Source organism: Leucopleurus acutus, assembly GCF_964270905.1.
Source record: "Leucopleurus acutus genome assembly, chromosome: 16".
NCBI lineage: Eukaryota > Metazoa > Chordata > Mammalia > Artiodactyla > Delphinidae > Leucopleurus > Leucopleurus acutus.
In genome coordinates, this window is record NC_139158.1 from 42,452,040 (window position 1) to 42,472,274 (window position 20,235).

The 20,235-nt window shown below is 40.3% G+C and overlaps 1 protein-coding gene across 1 annotated transcript in view; it reads left to right on the plus strand.

Moving 5' to 3' along the window:
* XRN2 (5'-3' exoribonuclease 2) overlaps positions 1 to 20,235 on the plus strand; it is an 80,280-nt gene that overhangs the window by 20,914 nt on the left and 39,131 nt on the right. Inside the window, exons 5-17 of the mRNA XM_082856291.1 lie at positions 951 to 1,009; positions 1,086 to 1,175; positions 2,149 to 2,221; positions 2,361 to 2,411; positions 2,895 to 3,052; positions 4,412 to 4,486; positions 4,573 to 4,706; positions 4,806 to 4,863; positions 4,947 to 5,054; positions 9,313 to 9,357; positions 11,035 to 11,166; positions 16,712 to 16,830; positions 19,974 to 20,109. Of these exons, the coding sequence (XP_082712417.1) occupies positions 951 to 1,009; positions 1,086 to 1,175; positions 2,149 to 2,221; positions 2,361 to 2,411; positions 2,895 to 3,052; positions 4,412 to 4,486; positions 4,573 to 4,706; positions 4,806 to 4,863; positions 4,947 to 5,054; positions 9,313 to 9,357; positions 11,035 to 11,166; positions 16,712 to 16,830; positions 19,974 to 20,109 (1,238 nt within the window). The remainder of the gene's footprint in view (positions 1 to 950; positions 1,010 to 1,085; positions 1,176 to 2,148; positions 2,222 to 2,360; positions 2,412 to 2,894; positions 3,053 to 4,411; positions 4,487 to 4,572; positions 4,707 to 4,805; positions 4,864 to 4,946; positions 5,055 to 9,312; positions 9,358 to 11,034; positions 11,167 to 16,711; positions 16,831 to 19,973; positions 20,110 to 20,235) is intronic.

Below are 20,235 nucleotides of genomic sequence, written 5' to 3' on the forward strand. Positions count from 1 at the left end.
TGGGTGGAATGTGGTCATCTTGGCAGTTCCTCAAAGCCCTGATGGGTCCAGAGGTGGGAGTTGGCTGAGTGTCATAGAGGAGGATGACCAGGGCCCTGACGCCCCCGGGACCGCTTCTTCCAAGATGCCTGTGGGTGTGGTGCAGTGCAGGGCGGTGCTGGCAGGGTGGCTTGTTTGGTGTTTTGTTCCATGAGGCAAAATGATAGACCAGGAAAGCCACGATTATTGGTTCAGGTTGTTGCATTTGGCAAGTGGAAAAAGAGACATAGTGTAGTTGGCTGACACTTATAATTACACTGCCTTTAATGTTATTTTAATTTGCTGGAAGTGTGCAAGTATGTGAGTATTTTAGCTGCAGCTTGTAATTAATACTCTAAAACCTGTTTATATTTATAACAGGCTGTCTTTGCTTTTAGAGATGTCTTCTTTCTTGAAGATGTTATAAAATATATTTGTGTCTTGAGAAAAAGCTAATCAGTGATATAGAGGAAAAAATAGGATTTCTAAATCCCTCTAGGTGATATAAAGCTGTGATAAATTCAGTATTTTAACTTTGTTTTTCTAAGGCCCCTTCATCTTAAGAACTGTTAGTAGGATCAGAGCCCCTAACCTCTGTGTGTGTGTGTGTGTGTGTGTGTGTGTGTGTGTGTGTGTGTGTGTGTGTGTTCTGCTGCCAGGGGCATTAGGAAGAATGTCATAATTTTTGTATTTTTATGTAACAATATAGTATCTTTTGTGTACCATGTATTGTTTGACAGTCATGTTAAAGCTTACTTTAAATTTGAGGGGAGGAATCTTATTTTCTTCGGAAAGGGGGATCATTGTTCCTCAGGTGACAATACTTCTCCTTCTTTTGTATTTCAACTTATTGTTTTTGTTGTTCTGGCCTAATATCGAATAGTTACCTCACTGTTTATGGGGAGAACAAAGCATTGCCCCTTTTTCTCTAGGTGGCTTTCTTCCTCCAGAAGAAATAAAGGAAAGATTTGACAGCAACTGCATTACACCAGTAAGTAGTCTCATACTTTGCTAGTTATTGCTAACTCTTAAATGATAGGTTAATTTATTTCCTTCTATCATTTTAGGGAACTGAGTTCATGGACAATCTTGCTAAATGCCTTCGCTATTACATAGCTGATCGTTTAAATAATGACCCAGGGTGGAAAAATTTGACAGTAAGTTTCATATTTTCGTACTTCAAAAAGATTAGGGTGGGGCTTCCCTGGTGGCGCAGTGGTTGAGAGTCCGCCTGCCGATGCAGGGGACACGGGTTCGTGCCCCGGTCCGGGAAGATCCCACATGTGCAGAGCGGCTGGGCCCGTGAGCCATGGCTGCTGAGCCTGCGCGTCCGGAGCCTGTGCTCCGCAACGGGAGAGGTCACAACAGTGAGAGGCCCGTGTACCACACACAAAAAAAATAAAGATTAGGGTGACGATTTGAGGCTGTCCTTTGATACGACTGATATTATTTGTCCTTTTCCCCCCATAAAATACTGGTTGGCTGTTAGAGGAAGGAGAAGCTTCCAGGGTTATTAGAAATGGGGTGCCTTGCATGGTTCAGTTAGAGACAGCTGATTTTCTCTCAGTGCCAGTTTTGTACTCTTACCATCACTGCGAAGCCATAAGATGGGACTCATGATTTAAAATACATATATATGAAAGTCATTTCTGTTATTAGAAATCAAAATACAGCAAGATTAAAGTCATGGGACTGCCTCTAAAGAAAATTCTCCTGAGAATTTAAGCAAAACTTTTATATAATAGAAATTATAATAAGCTTGTTTCCCTATTAATTAGATATGGTACATTATATTTAATGGATATCTCTTACTGATTACTCTCAGGGCTGATATCGTTCGATGCTGTATACTTGAGTAGCAGTGAGAAGAGTAGAAACTTGTGAACTGAATCTGTTTTTCTAATGGCTAAGTTTGACACAAACATTTCATTTTTTTCTATTCCAAGTAGTAAGTTAACCAATGAAATAATTTTGATGTTTAACACATGCACACCTAATTAAGAAAAATTTCTAATTAATAACACTGTCTTAATAGAATTATCCCAGTTTATTTTAAGACATTCAATTCTGTTGATTTTTGTGCTAGAAAACTGGGGGTGAGCTACAAATGTTAAAAACTGTTTTTTATAGGTTATTTTATCTGATGCTAGTGCTCCTGGTGAAGGGGAACATAAAATCATGGATTACATTAGAAGACAAAGAGGTAAAATTCACCTATAAATATTTGATTATATGTTCCATTTTAAAAAAGACAAGCCATTGTATAGAAAATATTTGGTAAAATGTGATATTCCTATAGTATAAAATATATTTACTTTAATATATATTTCCCTTCTCTCTAGCCCAGCCTAACCACGACCCAAACACTCATCATTGCTTATGTGGAGCAGATGGTAAGTTTCTTCTTTGGGATCTGAGTCTCTTGGATTAAACCATAGCAAGTCGATGGGTTGGTGTGTAGTAATGGATTATTTGTGGTTGCCTGGAAATTCTAAAATGCCTTGCTTATTTTATGTGTGAGGGGGAACTAGTATAGAGTTGTTGTTCAATCTGTGATTAACATTCACCTATCTAGAATTTTTGTTGTTGTTGTTACATTTTTTCAACTTTTTAATATGGCCGCACATATCTTTAAAATGGAATGTTTCCAAGTGTTGACTCCTGAGTGGTAGTTAGATTCTAGGCCCACATTTCTGTAGGAGATCTTGTTGGCCTCTAGGAAGTTTTAGGCTTTTTGGCTTTGCTGCCTCTGTGTGCTCATTTGGGCTTTTCTTTGCGTTGGTGTCTTGTGTCATGATAATGTCTTGCCTTTGGTTATGGGGTAAGGGTCTTCTAGGGTGCTCACTGTTTGCTGTTTCGTTGTTGTTGATTGATAGCTGATCTCATTATGCTCGGCCTTGCTACACATGAGCCCAACTTTACCATTATCAGAGAAGAATTCAAACCAAACAAACCCAAACCCTGTGGTCTTTGTAATCAGTTCGGACATGAGGTCAAAGACTGTGAAGGTTTGCCGAGAGAAAAGAAGGGAAAGGTAAGAACTTCGAGGTGGTAGTAGCCTCATTTAAAATTTCTTAATTTTATTTTTTATTGTGATAAAATATTGATATATATCAATACAACAGAGAATACACCTTTTTAACCACGTTTAAATGTACAGTGCGATGGCATTAAGTATATTTAGGTTGCCTCATTTTAAAAATGGATAAAGAGAAGACAGTGGTTGATTAGATTTTTACCTACTTGCTCCGTTACCCCTCATAGAGATGTATCTTCCAAAGCTCTTTAAAGTAAACACAAATTAACAACCACGCATGAACTCATCCTTTCTACTCCCCACTTTCCTAACACAGCTTATAATCTACATGAGGCTGAGGTCATATAGGTAATAATGCCCATTGCACTTGATTTGTTTGTAGAAGTTATTTGTCTCAAATGGTTATTCTTCTTAAAAGGAACTATAAATCAGGTATGTTAAACTTCTTGGTATTTTTTAACGGCATATGTATTTTATTTTATTTATTTAGTTAAAAAAACTATTTTATTTATTTATTTTTTGGCTGTGTCGGGTCTTAGTTGCGGCACACGGGATTTTTCTGTTGCGGCGCGGGCTCTTCGTTGCAGCACTTGGGCTCCTCTGTAGTTGTGGCATGTGGGCTCTGTGGTTTGCAGCATGCAGGCTCTCTAGTTGAGGCGCGCAGGCTCAGTTTCTCTGCGGCATGTGGGATCTTAGTTTCCCGCCCAGGGATTGAACCCGCGTCCCCCGCGTTGGGAGGCAGATTCTTTACCACTGGACCACCAGGGAAGTCCCCTTGGTACTTTTAAGTTACTCCTAGTTTCTACATATTCTGCGTTCCCTTGATTATATCCATTCTCCTTTAAAGGGGTTTCTGTTTTAAGAATATGGTACCTCTTTAAAAGACATGTTGAGTGAAAAAAGCAGGTAAGAAGTATACGTATTCACAGAGAAGGATGAGGCATATACATTAAAATGTTAATATTGGTTGGGTGAAGGTCAGGGTTTGGCAAACTGCAGCTCTCCAGATTTGGCGTGTGAGCTAAGAGGGTTTTTTTTCGTTTTTTCAAGACTTGTAAAAACAAAACAAAACAAAACATGAAAGAATATGCAGCAGAGACCATATACGTCCCGCTCCCCAGGCTAAAATATTTAGTGTCTGGCCCTTCACAAAAAACGTTGGCCAATCCCTGGTCTAGGTCTGATTGAGGTTATGGGTAATTTTTATTTTTAAAATGGTTTGGTGAGTTCTTTTTTATTTAATACTTGTAATATTAAAGTGAGTCTTGCTTTAGAAAAAGCCATAATGTTTGTGTGGGTGGAGAAAATTCCAGGGTTCAGAGTAGATGTGTTGAGTCTTCATCCCCTTTCTTGCAGCACGATGAACTGGCAGACAGTCTTCCTTGTGCAGAAGGAGAGTTTATCTTCCTTCGTCTCAGTGTTCTTCGTGAGGTATGTAGCAGTGACTCTTGGCATCGGGCCACTAAACGAGGGTGCCTTTTCATGGCTTTAATGGCAACGTTCCTTCTTGGTTGCAGTATTTGGAAAGAGAGCTCACCATGGCCAGCCTGCCATTCACATTTGATGTTGAGAGGAGCATTGATGACTGGGTCTTCATGTGCTTCTTTGTGGGAAATGACTTCCTTCCTCACCTGCCGTCCTTAGAGATTAGGTATGTATGTTTGTGTCGGTCTTCAAACTGTTGTTTTAGCCTTCTTGCCTTTACAGTGCACGCTGGTCCTAATACATAATGTTTGTTTCCTGGTGGCAGGGAAGGTGCAATTGACCGTTTGGTTAACATATACAAAAATGTGGTACACAAAACTGGGGTAAGTTCACTCTTGAATAATTTCAAAACAGAAGTATTTGCTTTTATAAGAAGATCATTTTACATGTATTTTATCACTTACAGGGTTACCTTACAGAAAGTGGTTATGTCAATCTGCAGAGAGTACAGATGATCATGTTAGCAGTTGGTGAAGTTGAGGATAGCATTTTTAAAAAGAGAAAGGATGATGAGGTAAAGTGTTTCTATTGCAGTAGCTAAATTGCTCCTGTCTCTAATAGGCTGTGATGATCCTGTGATTGTCCTTTTAACCTCTTTGAGTGCGCTGTTAAATCACTGTAGTGTATCAAACACCAATGTAATCACGAGTGGTCAGTGCTTTGATGATTTTATAAAGGCTGTGATGCTTGCTGTGTGGAACTATGTACTGCACCCTGTGTGAGTTGCATTGTAATTTCTTCTCTCAATCTTAATTAAGGTATAAATCCAAACACCTGTCTAATCAATAGGACATGAAATGAGGGTTCCAAAGCTAGAAGAATGCTGGAATTGAACTAGTGTGTTTTTATAGGCACTGTTTATGCTCTGAACCTAGGAACTCTGTACTCTGGTGGCAGAGTATAGGGGGTCTGGGTGGGATTACATCAGTCAAGGCAGGTGGTTTCAGCTCTGTGTAAGAAATGTAGACATAAAAAAAGGAAATAAAGTCACAAAGCACCCGGGAATTAGTTACCTGTGATAGGGTGAGTGCTTAGGTGAGAAGTCCAGGTTTCTGCCTGGGGTAGTTGGGAGTTTGCTGGTGCCATTCACCAAGGTAGCAAGCCCCAGGGGTAGAGCAGGATGGGGTGGGGATAAGGTAGAAGTGAGTTTCGTTTTGGAGGTACTGAGTTTGAGGGGCCACAGGACACCTGAGAGGAGAAAAGTCCATGAACCTATTAGATGGATATATGTAGAGCGCAGGTCATAAGTCTTTTGAAAGGAGATTTGAGAACCATTGGCATGTGGGAGATGCCTCCCGTCATGAGTGTGAACTTGATGTCCCTGGAAGCTCACATAGCGTGAAAGTGCCTCCGTGAGGAGCCTTGAGGAGTGTGGACGTTTAAGGAGAAGGCGGGGCCGGGGGAGGACGTCCCTAGAGAGAGGAGAAGCCTTCCGCGCTGCCTGAGGTGTCAGAGCAGGACGGACAGGCCCCTAGTCTTCAGCCAGGGCTCGAGATGCCCTCGGGAGCTGAGGGCTGGAGGGGCAGCAGCCTGGAGGCAGAGTGGGCTGGAGGATGACCATGGGGAGTCGCCAGGGAGACCAGCAGTGGGTAAAATGAGCAGAGAGCAAGTGGAGGAGAGCGCTTAGAAACTGATTTTCTACAAGTCACATGGCTCTTGTGAGCAAATAGCAACATAATGTCACTACCTTGTGTCACGATTTCCTAACAGATTAAAACATGTCATTGTCTCTGACAAGATTTTATGTTCTCTTCAGTTTTGTGTACTGTAGTTAGGGGCCTCTTCTTTAGAACTTTGGGTACCATTTTGTGTAACAGTGAGTGGACTGTAGGCATTCTTTCAAAGCCTTTGGTATTTGATAATCTTCACATGTAAAATTCAAATAACTAACTTTGGGATATCAAATGTCTACCAGAACAGCCGTTTTTAACTAAGTCTTCAACAATTACAGTGGCTCCACTCGAACTGCTGCCATTTTGCTTAAGGAATAAACTATATATACTGTGTACTACTTGGTGTAAAAATCTCATGTTAGACAAGTCCTTTGAGGTGGCTTTAGCAGATTCTGTACTATTAAATATTGATGGTATTTGGCATTAGAATTGGATGTATAGGATTTGATAGACTCCAAAGTGCTTCAGATTTAAGTATGTCATGTGGTTTCCAGCTGGCCTGGCAGAGAGGGCGTTTTACAGCTTTGGATCTTTTTTGGTGTCCTTGACATCATATGATGTCTGTTAGCATGGTTGGGCATTGGGGAAATTAATGAACCCTCGGAAATTCAATATAAAAGTATCTGGCTCACTTGGTGGGGAAGTGTCTGGGGAATTCAATATAAAAGTATCTAGGGAAGTGTGTCCACGGCTTTTGACAGATTTCGAGAGGAATTCATAGCACACAAAAAGATTAAAGATCAGTAAGGTCCGTCCAGGTGGACTTGTTCTGCTTACGCAGCCACCTCCCTTAAAAATAGCAAAATAGATAGTAGAATAGGAATACATCAATATTTGTTATTAAAATTGAACAGTTAGGTCAGAAACGTATAGTTTTTATTTAATGAGTTTTGATGTTTGCCTTTCATCTTGCAAATGTTCATTTACTCAGCAAATATTTCTTGTTTACTGTGTGTCAGGTAGTATTCTGAGCGTTACTGATACAACAAAAAATGAAGCAAAAAAGCAGACGAAATTTCTGACCTCATGGAGCTAACATTCTTCCGGGGGAAATGGACAATCAACACAAAAACGAAGTGTAGTGTGCAGGGTGTTAGAGAGTGCTGAGTGCCATGAAGGAAACTAAAGCAGGGCAGGAAGTGTCTGGGGAGGTTGCAACCCTAGAAAAGGTGGCTGGAGAAGGCCTCACTGACGGATGGCTTTGAGAAAAGACCTGAAGGATGTGAGGGAGTGAGCCAGGCAGATGTGTGCGGAAAGAGCATTTCAGACAGGGAACAGTCCGTGCAAAGGCTCTAGGGCAGGAGCATACGCAGGATGTTTAGAACAGCGAGGAGCCGGGAGCCACTGTGGTGGGAGCAGAGGAAGCAAAGGGAAGCGAGTAGGAGAAGAGGTCAGAAAGACGATGGATCTGGTAGAGCCCTCTAGGTCACTGACAGGACTTCAGCTTTCAGTCTGCATCACTGAAGCATAAAAGTGACAGATCTGACACGTACTGTAAAGCCATCACTGTGGCTGCTGTATGGAGGTAAAGGCAGAAGCAGTGAGCCCAGTTAAGAGGCTCCTTTGCAATAATCCAGGGGAGCCAGCACGGTGGCAGTGAAGGTGAGAATAGGTGGCTGGATTCTGAACGTATGCTGAAGCAGGAACCAATGGGGGATGAAATCCTAGGTGTGAGAGAAGGAAAGGTGTCAAGAATGACTCTAAGGCATTTTTTCTGAGCAGATGAAAGACGGTCTGGTCTGAGCAGCTGTGATGAGAAGACTGGGAGGTGCAGGGCTGGGGGTGGGGTTCTGTTTTGGACACGTCAAGCTTGAGACGTGAGGGTGGGGGTGTTGAGTTGGGAGAGGCTCTGGCTGGAGAGTCATGAGACGAGAGGATTCCTTCTGTGAGCGCAGGGAAGTGGGGAGGTCCAAGTATCGGGCCCGGAGGGGCGCCAGCGTTACAGGGACAGCATGGGGGCTGGGAGGCTGTTGAGTGAAGGCAGCAGCAGGAGTGAAAGAACCAGGTGAGTGTGGTGTCCTGGCAGCCCAGTGCAGAGGGCACCATTCCAGAAGGAGTCGTCGTGGTCAGATAAGAGACGTTTCCTTAACAACAGGGGCAAAGCTTCATCAGAGAAGTGGGTGGTGTTCACGTCTTAGGAGGTTTTCAGGAGTAGGTCCCCAGGTATCCAGCATTCAGCCCCTCCTGCAGAAAGCACAAAGCTCACATCTCGTTAGGTGTCCTGTTGTGGGTGGAAGTGCTGCGAGTAGGGTGACAGTCAGTATAGTACCTGCCGTGGTCACCTTAGCTGTCGTTTCAGTGCCTGGACACTCAACAGAAATGCAGGCGTGGGAGGAGTGCTTTCTGGGGAAAGGGGGCCTTTGAGTGGCTCACCTGGGGGAGAGCAAGGTCAACCCTAAATCCTGTCTAGTTGAAACTATGGCTACATTTTGAAAATGAGTGGAGGGAAGAATCAAGGCAGACTGGACGCTTTCCTGTGAATTTAACTGGCCCAGAATAAACAGTATAGACATCTGAATTTTCTTCCTTCTTTCATTAGGTTGACTTGTTGCAATCTTGGTGGGTAGTGTTTGCATAGAGCCCCACTGCTCTCTTTACCCACTTGTGCCACACATGTGACAGCGCTAGAAACTGTCCAGCCCTTTTTAGGTAATAGAGGCCCATTATTAAATTGTCGTGTTGATTTTTAAAAATTGTCATCTTCATTATTAACTATCTTCAGCTACAACTTAAAGAATTGTTTTCTTACTTATGTGTATCTTCTCCATTATTGGCAGCCTGTTCACTCCAGGGAAAAACCAAGGGTCCTTGTCATGACTCTTGCATTCTTTCCTGAAATGATGTTAAAAACTACCTGAAAAAAAATTTGAGGAACATTTTAAATTGTATCTAAACTCAATTTAGAATGCTCTCTATCCATCTGCAGTTCTGATAAGCAGCACTTTGAACATACAGTCCATTGCCTGGTTTAATTATGTACCTAGGTTTCTGGGGTCTTCCTTTAAAACTTTAATTGTCTCCCGAATCATTCCTGGTAATGTTTAACTCTTACATTTTTGTGTAATTATTTGACAGAATATGTGGATTTTATACTTTTAGGACAGTTTTAGAAGACGACAGAAAGAAAAAAGAAAGAGAATGAAGGTGAGTTTTAGCTAATATCATAAGACTGGCAATGGTATCAGTTTACGATTTGGGAGGAAGATGTTCATTACAATAGCTCTTTATTCCTTACGGGCTGGGAGTTGGTTAGGGACGTGGCGCCCACCCAGCTGCCTTCCTGCCTGGTATTGATTTTAAAGAAGTCCTTTCTAAGCTCTCTGGAGTCTGAAGGGAAACACTTGATGGGCAGGAGGGGGCAGGTTGCATTTAGCTGTTGAAGAGGTTTTTTTTACAATAATCAGATACTGTTTTTGTAATAAAAGCAGTCAACCCTTTGTTTCCCCTTACAAGTCACTATACTCTGTCTCTATCTTTGTCAGGTTAATCTTCCTAGAACAAGATACCCATAGCTTTGTTGTTTCTCTGCTCGGAAATCACCAGTGACTCCTTAGTCCCCTCAGAATCCAGTTCTCTCTCAGTCTGCCTTGCAGAGTGCACCGTGGCCTGGTTGAATTCTGGCCTCCAGCCCTTCCCCTGCTGTCCTCTAAATACACCATGTTGCTCCTGACCTAGAGCCTTGCCCCCCTTTGGCTGCTCCAGAAGATTCCTACTCCAAGCCCCGCACACCTTGTCTTCTCCACGGCCTCCCTTGCTGCCTCTGCTTGTGGTCCAGGTTGAGCAGTCCTTTCCTTTATCTCTGGTGAATGTTGTCTTCCTTCCTGGATTTTAAATTCATGGAGTTGAGGGACTGCCTCTTATTATCATATTTTATTGGATTTGAGCAATTTCAGGAACCTAGAAGGGAGAAGAGTAATTTATTGTTGCAGGTAGTTGCAAACCACTTAGATTGGGAGGAGCATATTTGGTTTCTACTTTATTTTTTTTCTTTTTTTAATTAATTTTAAAAAATTGAGGTATATTTGATGTATAATATTATATAATCAGGTGATTAGAGTATATTATGTACAGTATAGTATATATAATAGTGATTCACACTTTTTAAAGGTTATATTCTATTTACAGGTATTATAAAATATTGGCCATATTCCCTGTGTTGTACATTCTATCCTTGTAGCTTATTTATTTTATATATAATAGTTTGTACCATATATTATTATTTCCTTTCAGTCAATGTCTGTTTTTAAAACATCTGTTTATCAGTCAGCCACAACCGTCACCTAGTATAGCTATAGCTATAGTATAGCTGTAATTAATTGGCAATAAAGAGTTAAATTCTAGCAAGGTGAAGGGTAAATAAAAGCTGTATTTCCTGAGTAGAAGTTAAACTCTTGACTTATTTTTTTTACCATTAAGGTAAATGTTATAGTTATTTATTATTTGTTATTTTTATTTGCCTAAAATTATGTCTTGAATGTGTTCAGAAATTGTAAGTAAACGTAGTAGAACAGCCTAATGAGACTTGAACAGTTCCACAGGGTGGAACTGCAAGTGACGGGCATTCTCAAACTCCACGTGTATATACCAGAACAGTGAATTATATGTACTTTTAGAGCAGAGTTACTATTACAAACGGTTGTTTACAGAGTAAGTTACCATTATATCAAAGTGTAGACAACCCTGTCATGTTAACAGAAATCCATTTCGTCTTTTAAGTGCTTACAGTGGGGACTCTTTCTATTGCCCTCTTTTCTTCCTGTCATCTAACTGTGTTGTGATTTAATTTTAATTTCTACATTCATTTATTTCCATGTATGTTAGAGAGATCAACCATCTTTCTCTCCTGGTGGAATATTAACCCCTCATGCCCTTGGTTCAAGAAACTCACCAGGATCTCAAGTAGCCCATAATCCGAGACAAGCAGCCTATGAAATGAGGATGCAGAATAACTCTGTAAGTGACTCACTTTTATGTAGCTTTGAAGGGTGGTGACTTATCAGATGCCCCTGTAGTTGTGTGTGAATTTGATCATTTAGCCTGGGGTTGTTTTGTTTTATAGTTTTTCTCAATTTCTTTTGCCTTGAGAGATATTTTTAATTCTATTAAATTCTTTATCAATATGAAAATATCTAAATGATGTGAAAAGAAAGAAAATGCATGTAAATACAGTTGGCTAAGTGGCTGCAGTGTCTCTGTAATGCACATGGGCCACAGTGCTTCCCTCTTCCCCCAAAGGTACAGTGGTGATGGTGCTAGAAGCATGAGGGGACATCCAAATGTCTCACGTCTCTGGCGTGAGAGACAAGGGAGGGTTTTGCTGCCTAATTTCCCCTTTCCTTCCAGGGATCAGTTATGGGCATTTTGCAGAATGGTATTCCTCAGTCTGTTAAATACAGGTACTCCTTACTGCCTAAGCTTCCCTCTCCAACTCAGTCATAGAATAGATCCGAGCATGTGTTTTAAGGTAGTTCTCACTACCGAACTCAGAATGGATTTGCCTCATGGTATCCCTCCTTATTTGAACTTTGTAATCCAAGCTGCGTGAGCAGATCATTTCAGCCAGCAAGGCTTTACTCTGTCCATTAGCTTCCTGTTGTATTGACAGAAGACCAAGAGCTCAGAGCACACGGCAAGACAGCAAGCAGGGGTGAGGGAATAGACCATGAACTAACACACACATACAGCAGATAAAGCTATTGCTTATTTCAGGCTAGTAGGCATGAGAGAGAGAGAGTTTTGTAAAGGGAGAAAAGATACTATGTAAACTTTTACTATGATAGATGCAAGGAAATTGCATAAGTTTGGATATTTAAGTTTTATTTTTCTATTAGTTATCCTATTGATGATAAAATCCCTTTTTATAGGGCAATCCTGTATGTGGAATTTTTGCCATATCAAGAGACTGATTGAATTTATATTCCCATAAATTCACAATTAGAAGTTTTAGGACCTTAGATTTGGAATTTGAGAAATGAGGTTTTGCATCTCCCAAGAGAAGAAGCCTGCCTTTTTGTTGTGTTTTTTTTTGTTCTGTTTGAGTTTTGTTTTCTTTTTTTAATTTTTATTTTATACTGGAGTATAGTTGATTAACAGTGTTCTGGGACTTCCCTGGTGGCGCAGTGGTTAAGAATCCACCTACCAATGCAGGGGACACGGGTTCGAGCCCTGGTCCGGGAAGATCCCATATGCCGCGGAGCAACTAAGCCCGTGCGCCACAATGGCTGAGCCTGTGCTCTAGAGCCCCTGAGCCACAACTATGGAGCCCATGTGCTGCAACTACTGAAGCCCATGTACCTAGAGCCCGTGCTCCACAACAAGAGAAGCCACCGCAATGAGAAGCCCGCTCACTGCAACAAAGAGTGGCCCCTGCTCGACGCAACCAGAGAAAACGCGCATGCAGCAATGAATACCCAATGCAGCCAAAATAAATTAGTTAAAAAACAAAACAAAACAAAAAAAACAATGTTCTGTTAGTTTCAGGTGTACAGCAAAATGATTCACTTATATATAGTTGGCCAAAAAGTTCCTTTGGTTTTTAAGTAAAAATAAAAGCACATTTTTAATTTCCACCAAGAACTTTATTGAGCAACGTATTCACCGTTTCGTTCCACTACCTTCTGCCATTTTTCAGGCAACTTTATAATTCCATCTTCCCAAAACTTTTTATCTTTTTGAGCAAAGAACTGTTCCAGGTGCCTTTTACAGCCTTCCAGGGAATTGAAATTTTTTCCATTAAGAGAATTTTGTAAAGACCAAAATAAATGGAAATCCACAGGTGCAATGTCTGAAGAGAGCAGATGACTCAGAACTTCCCAGCCAAGTTGTAATAGTTTTTGCCTGGTCATCAAAGAAACATGCGGTCTTGCGTTATCCTGATGGAAGATTATGCGTTTTCTGTCTTTTCCGGATGCTTTTCGTCGAGTGCTGCTTTCATTTGATCTAATTGGGAGCAGTATATGTTGGAATTAATCGTTTGATTTTCCGGAAGGAGCTCATAATAGAGGACTCCCTTCCAATCCCACCACATACACAACATCACCTTCTTTGGAGGAAGACTGGCCTTTGGTGTGGTTGGTGGTGGTTCATTTCACTTGCGCCACAATCTCTTCCGTTCCACATTATTGTACAGTGTCCACTGTTCATCACCCATCACGATTTGTTTTAAAAACGGAACGTTTTCCTCACGTTTCAGTGGAGAATCACATGTGGAAATACAGTCAAGAAGGTTTTTTTCACTTAATTTATGTGGAACCCAAACATCAAAGCAATTCACATAACCAAGCTGGTGCAAATGATTTTCAACACTTGATTTGGATATTTTGAGTATGTCAGCTATCTCCCGTGTGGTATAACATTGACTGTTCTCAGTTAATGTCTCGATTTGATCTCTGTCAACTTCAACTGGTCTACCCGACTGTGGAGCATCGTCCAGCGAGAAATCTCCAGCATGAAACTTCGCAAACCACTTTTGACACATTCGATCAGTCACGGCACCTTCTCCATACGCTGCACAAATCTTTTTTTGCGTTTCAGTTGTGTTTTTACCTTTCTTGAAATAATAAAGCATAATATGCCAAAAATGTTGCTTTTTTCTTCCATCTTCAATATTAAAATGGCTACACAAAAATTCACCAATCTTGATGTTTTTTTTAAAATGCACACTGATGTGACAGCTGTCACAATACAATCTAAGAAAATTGTTTCGGACTTCCCTGGTGGTCCAGTGGTTAAGAATCTGCTTGCCAGTGCAGGGGACACGGGTTCGATCCCTGGTCCAGGAAGATCCCACATGCTGCGGGGCAGCTAAGCCTGTGCGCCACAACTACTGATCCCATGCTCTAGAGCCCACAAGGTGCAACTACTGAGCTCATGTGCCACAACCGTTGAAGACCACACGCTCTGGGGCCCGCGTGCTGCAACTACTGAAGCCCGCGCGCCTGGAGCCTGTGCTCCGCAATAAGAGAAGCCACTGCAATGAGAAGCCCACGCACCGCAAAGAAGAGTAGCCCCCCCCCCCCCCCCCCGCTCACCTCAACTAGAGAAAGCTGCGTGCAGCAACAAAGACCCAACGTAGCCATAAAAAAGAAAAGAAAATTGTTTCAAATGAAGTTAAAGACAACTGAGCGCTACTAGAGCCATCTTAATGGAAAAAGACCAACAAACGTTTTGGCCAGACGTATACATGTACATGTATCTATTTTTGATTTTTTTTTCTTATACAGAGTGAGATGTGGAAGGTCAGTGAAAGGGATTGCAGTGAGACACTTGAGTAGAACAGAAAAAGCTGATGTCCATCATTTAAGATCATAGTGACTACAGTCCCCACAGAGTGGAACTGAAAGTGACTGGCATTCTCAAACACCATATTGATGATATGATAGAATGCTTTTTTCTTAATGTCAGGGAGGCAGTAGGTTTAAACTTTGTCACCTGTGATTGCCCTGAGAAGGATTGCAGTATTACAGTCCTGCTCCACAGAACCAGATCCACTGTTGATTAGTAACGTCTCCCAGGGGAGTGAGAGTGGGGAGGTTGGTGTTTACGTTGCTTATTTGATCCTGTATTAATTCCTCTTGACAGTGTATTTCTTTTGGAGTCTTTGCAAAGAGGGATTTTCATCTAGAATGTTCTGAATTTAAAGTAATCATGAAGGCATATTACCAGTTCAGTTAAAGAGGGCCTTTAAAGTTATGGAGTTTTGCTCTTTTGGTGTGTTTTTGTTTATTTTTGTTTACTGATTTTTTTGAGCTGTTTGGGCGTGTTAGTCTGCAGTACTTGACCAATGTCTGCTGACGGTGAACATTGACAGTGTTTTATCAGACGGCTTCTGTTTCTTCATAAATATGTGTTTTTAATTTTTGCATTCTGAAGTATGGTTTCATTATATCTGCAGCCATTCTCAATTAACAGAATATGATTACAAAACAGCATTTTAAAAAAATTTTTATGACTTGTTATGAATCTGGTATGTTTAGGAAGGAATCCTTTTGTTGGTAGAGGGAGAGGAGAAAAGAGCAGTGGGGGGGGTTAGCATTAAAGAGCAGACACCCGCCTTTCGTGTTTTCCTTGAAGGTATATTATTTTTGTTATCTAAAGATGGAATTTATATTTTGTCAATTTGGGAAAGTTTGCTTTTTACCCAACTTCCCTTCATAATTTAATCCAAATGGATCAGTGTGGGGTTTAAAAATAAAAGTGATGACTTAGTGAGTCAGGTGTGCTATTGATCTTCCACATGTGGTGTTTCTGTTTAATCCCTGCAGTAATCTGTTAAGATAGAGAACAGTAGCATCTCCATTTCAAGTTGAGGCTGACAGGTTAAATAAATTGCCCAAGGCCATACACGGAGAAAGGCTGGTTTGGTATTTCAAACCCAGGTCTGTCTGACTGAAAATACCCATCTCATTTTCCCAGTGCAACAGTGCCTTCCTGGATTTATTTTTTTACTGGGTTTTGTGAGGGGTTTTGGACAGTATTGGCCATACGATATCATGAGTAAAATTGATACTATACGTTTTTAGAAGGAAAGTGTTATAAGCTCTATGTGAAATATAATTTTGCTTTGTTGTAACAAACTTTCTTAGCCTGTGGTATGAACTGCCTTTATGCTAATTATAGTATCAACAAAATAGCCTCCTGAGCTCTCAATTTAAAAAATTCAATTTACTCAAAATATCTAATATATTGTGAATAATAGAACAAAACCTTTACTATGAAAACCTTTTTTGCCACTTGTGTTTTTGGTCATTTAACATAAAACTAAAGTTGCAGAAGACTTTAATTTTTTAGTTAAAATTAAAATACTGTAGGGTGTGCCTATCTTCGTTGAGTTAAGTACAAAGGGAAGAGATAATACTGAATTTAAAGTGGTATCCAAGTCTTTGAAATACTAATAAGATGTGCATTTTTCTAAGATGACCAATAGATTTTTATTTGTACATTGAATTTTAAAATAGTGTATGTAAAATAATTTAACAGTTATCTGGCAGAGCCTTATTACTAAACTGTTGCTTTCCAGAGTGGTTATACTAGGTTGAACACATACCATTTAACTTTATTTTCACCCGCTTGACTATTTTATGTATTACTAATTTATTTATCTTTTTCCCCCTTTACCGTTTTGCTGTTTGATTGGTGGAAGGTGATCGTGAATTCATAAGATCAGCGAATCACCAAAGAAAATAAATATTTAAGTATTAATTTTTTAAATTTATAAAATTAAATTTTTCTTTTTTCTTCTGAAGCAGTTTTTACCCTAAGAATGTTCAGATTCTTTTGAGTTTAAGCATAGGAAGCTTGGTATCATATTACTCTTCTTTGGGGAAGTGCAATAGGCCAAGATCAGTCTTTGTGCTTTCTAAATACGTTTACTAATATCTATTTAACAGCCTTAAAAAATGTATTACCGTGAAGCATGGTGGTAGTAGCAGTTGGATGTAACTTCTTATGTGAAATGAATAATTAAGTCCTTCCTCTCTAATGTCATAATTGCCTGCAGAGTCCTTCAGTGTCTCCTAATGCGAGTTTCACTTCTGATGGCTCCCCATCTCCGAGAGGAGGAATTAAGCGAAAAGTGGAAGACAGTGACAGTGAACCTGAGCCAGAGGATAACGTCAGGTGAAGCCATTTTTTGGTAGCACCTTGTTAGCAAATTGCTGAAATAGAGGCGGTCTAATTAATGCTATTAGCTCAGAGCAGCAGTGCCTTCAGATGCTTGCCTGTGATCTTTTTATCCACAAGTAATTAATGTGGAGGGTTAGAATAGTCAGTAAATTCCAGTGAGATGTGTAAGCTATAGCTGTTAAACCTAAGTATCTAGATTAGTATGCAGGTTTTCGTCCTCCAAGCCACTTTTCCCTCTGAGAGCGGGCGCTAGATGGGCTGGGCATGAGGTGTTTAGCTCTGACTGTGTGATCTGAAGGTCACTGCGTGGAGATTACATTTTCAAGCTGCTTAACCCAGAAAGTTCAGTTACACTTGGATACTTGATATGGTTTGCTTTAATCTTCTTAGTTGAAAAGTTTCTTCCTCAAGATGAAATATGTAGAACTTATTTGGTTAAGAAATAAATATGTATATTTTTTAAAAAACACAGACTTGTATATGCATAGTTATATTTCATGACAGAGAAGTTTCCCTGTAGCTGTATACTTAACATTTATTTTATTTTTTAAAAAATTTATTTATTTTTGGCTGCGTTGGGTCTTCGTTGCTGCACGTGGGCTTTCTCTAGTTGTGGTGAGTGGGGGCTACTCTTCGTTGCGGTGTGCAGGCTTCTCACTGAGGCGGCTTCTCTTTGTTGCAGAGCACGGGCTCTAGGCCCATGGGCTTCAGTAGTTGTGGCACACAGGCTTCAGTAGTTGTGGCTCGTGGGCTCTAGAGCTCAGGCTCAGCAGTTGGGGCACATGGGCTTAGTTGCTTCATGGCATGTGGGATCTTCCCGGACCAGGGCTCGAACCCGAGTCCCCTGCATTGGCAGGCGGATTCTTAACCACTGTGCCACCAGGGAAGTCCCATACTTAACATTTATAATGGGAAACTTTGATTCTTTAATTTGTCCAGAAGTTGGAGATCATTATATAATAAGATTAACAGCCTCTCCTGTAATTAAATCTAGGTTTGAATCCTGGACTCCAAGTGCAAAAGGCCAACAGTCTTAATAAATGTAACTCATTAAGAATTTAGCAAAAATGATATAGTTCAGAGTTAAGTAAACAATGGTGGTCCATATCTCGTGCTTCTTATATAGGATGTGGGTGGTGTGTTTATAATTAGAAATGTTCTTTGATGTTAGATTCTAATATCTGTGATGACTGGTCATCGAACATTTACCTGACCTGAGTTTTTATCCTCTGCTTCTATAACAGTGGATTTCCTCTTAGAGTATCTTTTGTTTTACTCTGAGGTCATCATGATCAATACTAGCTTAATAGTAAACTTGATTTATTTAGTACTTTATTATTTAATTCAGGTGCTGGGGATAATCAAGGTAGAAATGCTTCTCAAGAAATGCTTGGGATTCTTAGCATTTATTTTGTTCATATTTTCTGTAAAATGGTGATAATCCACATCATGGATAGAGGATAGTTCTCCTGATTGATGTTCTGTGAATCCTTTGTGTATGCGGGAAATTAAAATTGGTAATATGTGCGGGTTTCCCCCAGTATCCGAAAGTGGATGGGGCCTATGAAATCTTTCAGAGCCGAAATGGCGTAAAGAAGGAGTTACCTTAGGTCACGTCTTGCTGCACAAAATAAATGGAGATAAAGCCCAGATGCTCACAGACACAGCTCACAGCTCTGGCGGCAGATGCTAAGACGCTGAGTGTGATTCCTGGGGAAGGGGCTGGCGGGGCCACTCCTTCTGGGGTGCACGCTGAAAACAAATGTGCTAAACGAGATTCCCATTTTCTGCCTTTTTTTTTTTTTAAGCGAAATCTCTGCATTTCTTTCTATTAGAGAAAACAGGTATTAATGAGAGTCTTTTGTAAAAGCAAAGTGGTGTAAAGTGAACTTTTGAAAAGCAGGGCATACCTGTATTCTGAAACATGACTGCAGTTAATTTGTAAGCTCTGGCACATGGTACAAAATGGCCTTACTGTAGAATCATCTTGGTGTTCTTGATCTGTGCTAATTAAAAAAATTTTTTTTTGGCTTCTTTGTGTTCCTTTAAGAAGATGTTTTCATCTCTTGGAGAATGAGAAATGAGTAATTTGTGGTTCTTCACATTGTATTTTCAGTGATTAATGATAAATTAGTGAATTAATTGACCTGCTTTTAAGTTTTACCAGAATATACATACATACATACATACGTGTGTACATGTGCATGCGTGTCCTTCCCTTCAACTCTTAGCTCAAAGAGGCCCAAGCATAGGGAGAGTAGGTTAGTTATACATATAATTTCTGCCTGGTTTCTAGATTATTCTTTTATAAATCACTTTTTACCTTTAAAAGAATTACCCATGCAATTCTTTTTTTTTTAAGTAATTTAATTGACTTTCTCTGTATAGTTTAAATATATTTTAACAAACTGAGGAACTTGAACTATATAAAAATATCTTCAGCAAATTTTAAAGTGTAGCTTTAGGGACTTCCCTGGTGGCGCAGTGGTTAAGAATCCGCCTGCCAGTGCAGGGGACATGGGTTCGATCCCTGGCTTGGGAAGATCCCATATGCCGCGGAGCAGCTAAGTCTGTGCACAACTACTGAGCCTGCGCTCTAGAGCCCAAGAGCCACAACAACTGAGCCCACATGCCGCAACTACTGAAGCCTGCGAGCTCTAGAGCCTGTGCTCCGCAACAAGAGAAGCCACCGCAATGAGAAGCTCACGCGTCGCAACTAGAGAAAGTTCGCGCGCAGCACCGAAGACCCAATGCACCCAAAAAGTTAATTTAAAAAAAAAAATGTAGTTTTAGAATTATTCCACAATCAAAAAGCATGTAAAACAGTGTGAAAATTCGAGCAAACAAGTGTTCTGTATCTACTTTAGCATAAGTGATTATTCTTTTTTTAAATGTAGTTTTATAATGCTCTTACTGGAATCAGTGTTTGAGTTTTTGATGTTTAACTCTCTTTAAGTTGGTAATAAATCCTGTGAAAGCGGACTTTTTAGAAATCGTTAAATGAAACCGTGTTTGTTAGCATTACTGTTTAACTCATTTACATTTCACCTGGACATTAAATATAAATTGATTTGGTGATAAACAGGTAGACAGTTACCATGTTAATTCAGCATACACTGGCTTTGCCTGGTTTGTAGGTTATGGGAAGCTGGTTGGAAACAGCGGTACTACAAAAACAAATTTGATGTTGATGCAGCTGATGAGAAATTCCGACGTAAAGTTGTGCAGTCTTACGTTGAAGGACTCTGCTGGGTTCTTCGATATTATTACCAGGTACAAAGAGAATATTTTCCTCTAAACCTCTAGTTAGTCATTTTAGGAACATAATTTCTATAATAATGTGTATTATTGAGCTGTATTCTGAGATTAAACCTAGACTTCTTTTTAAGCTTCCTATTT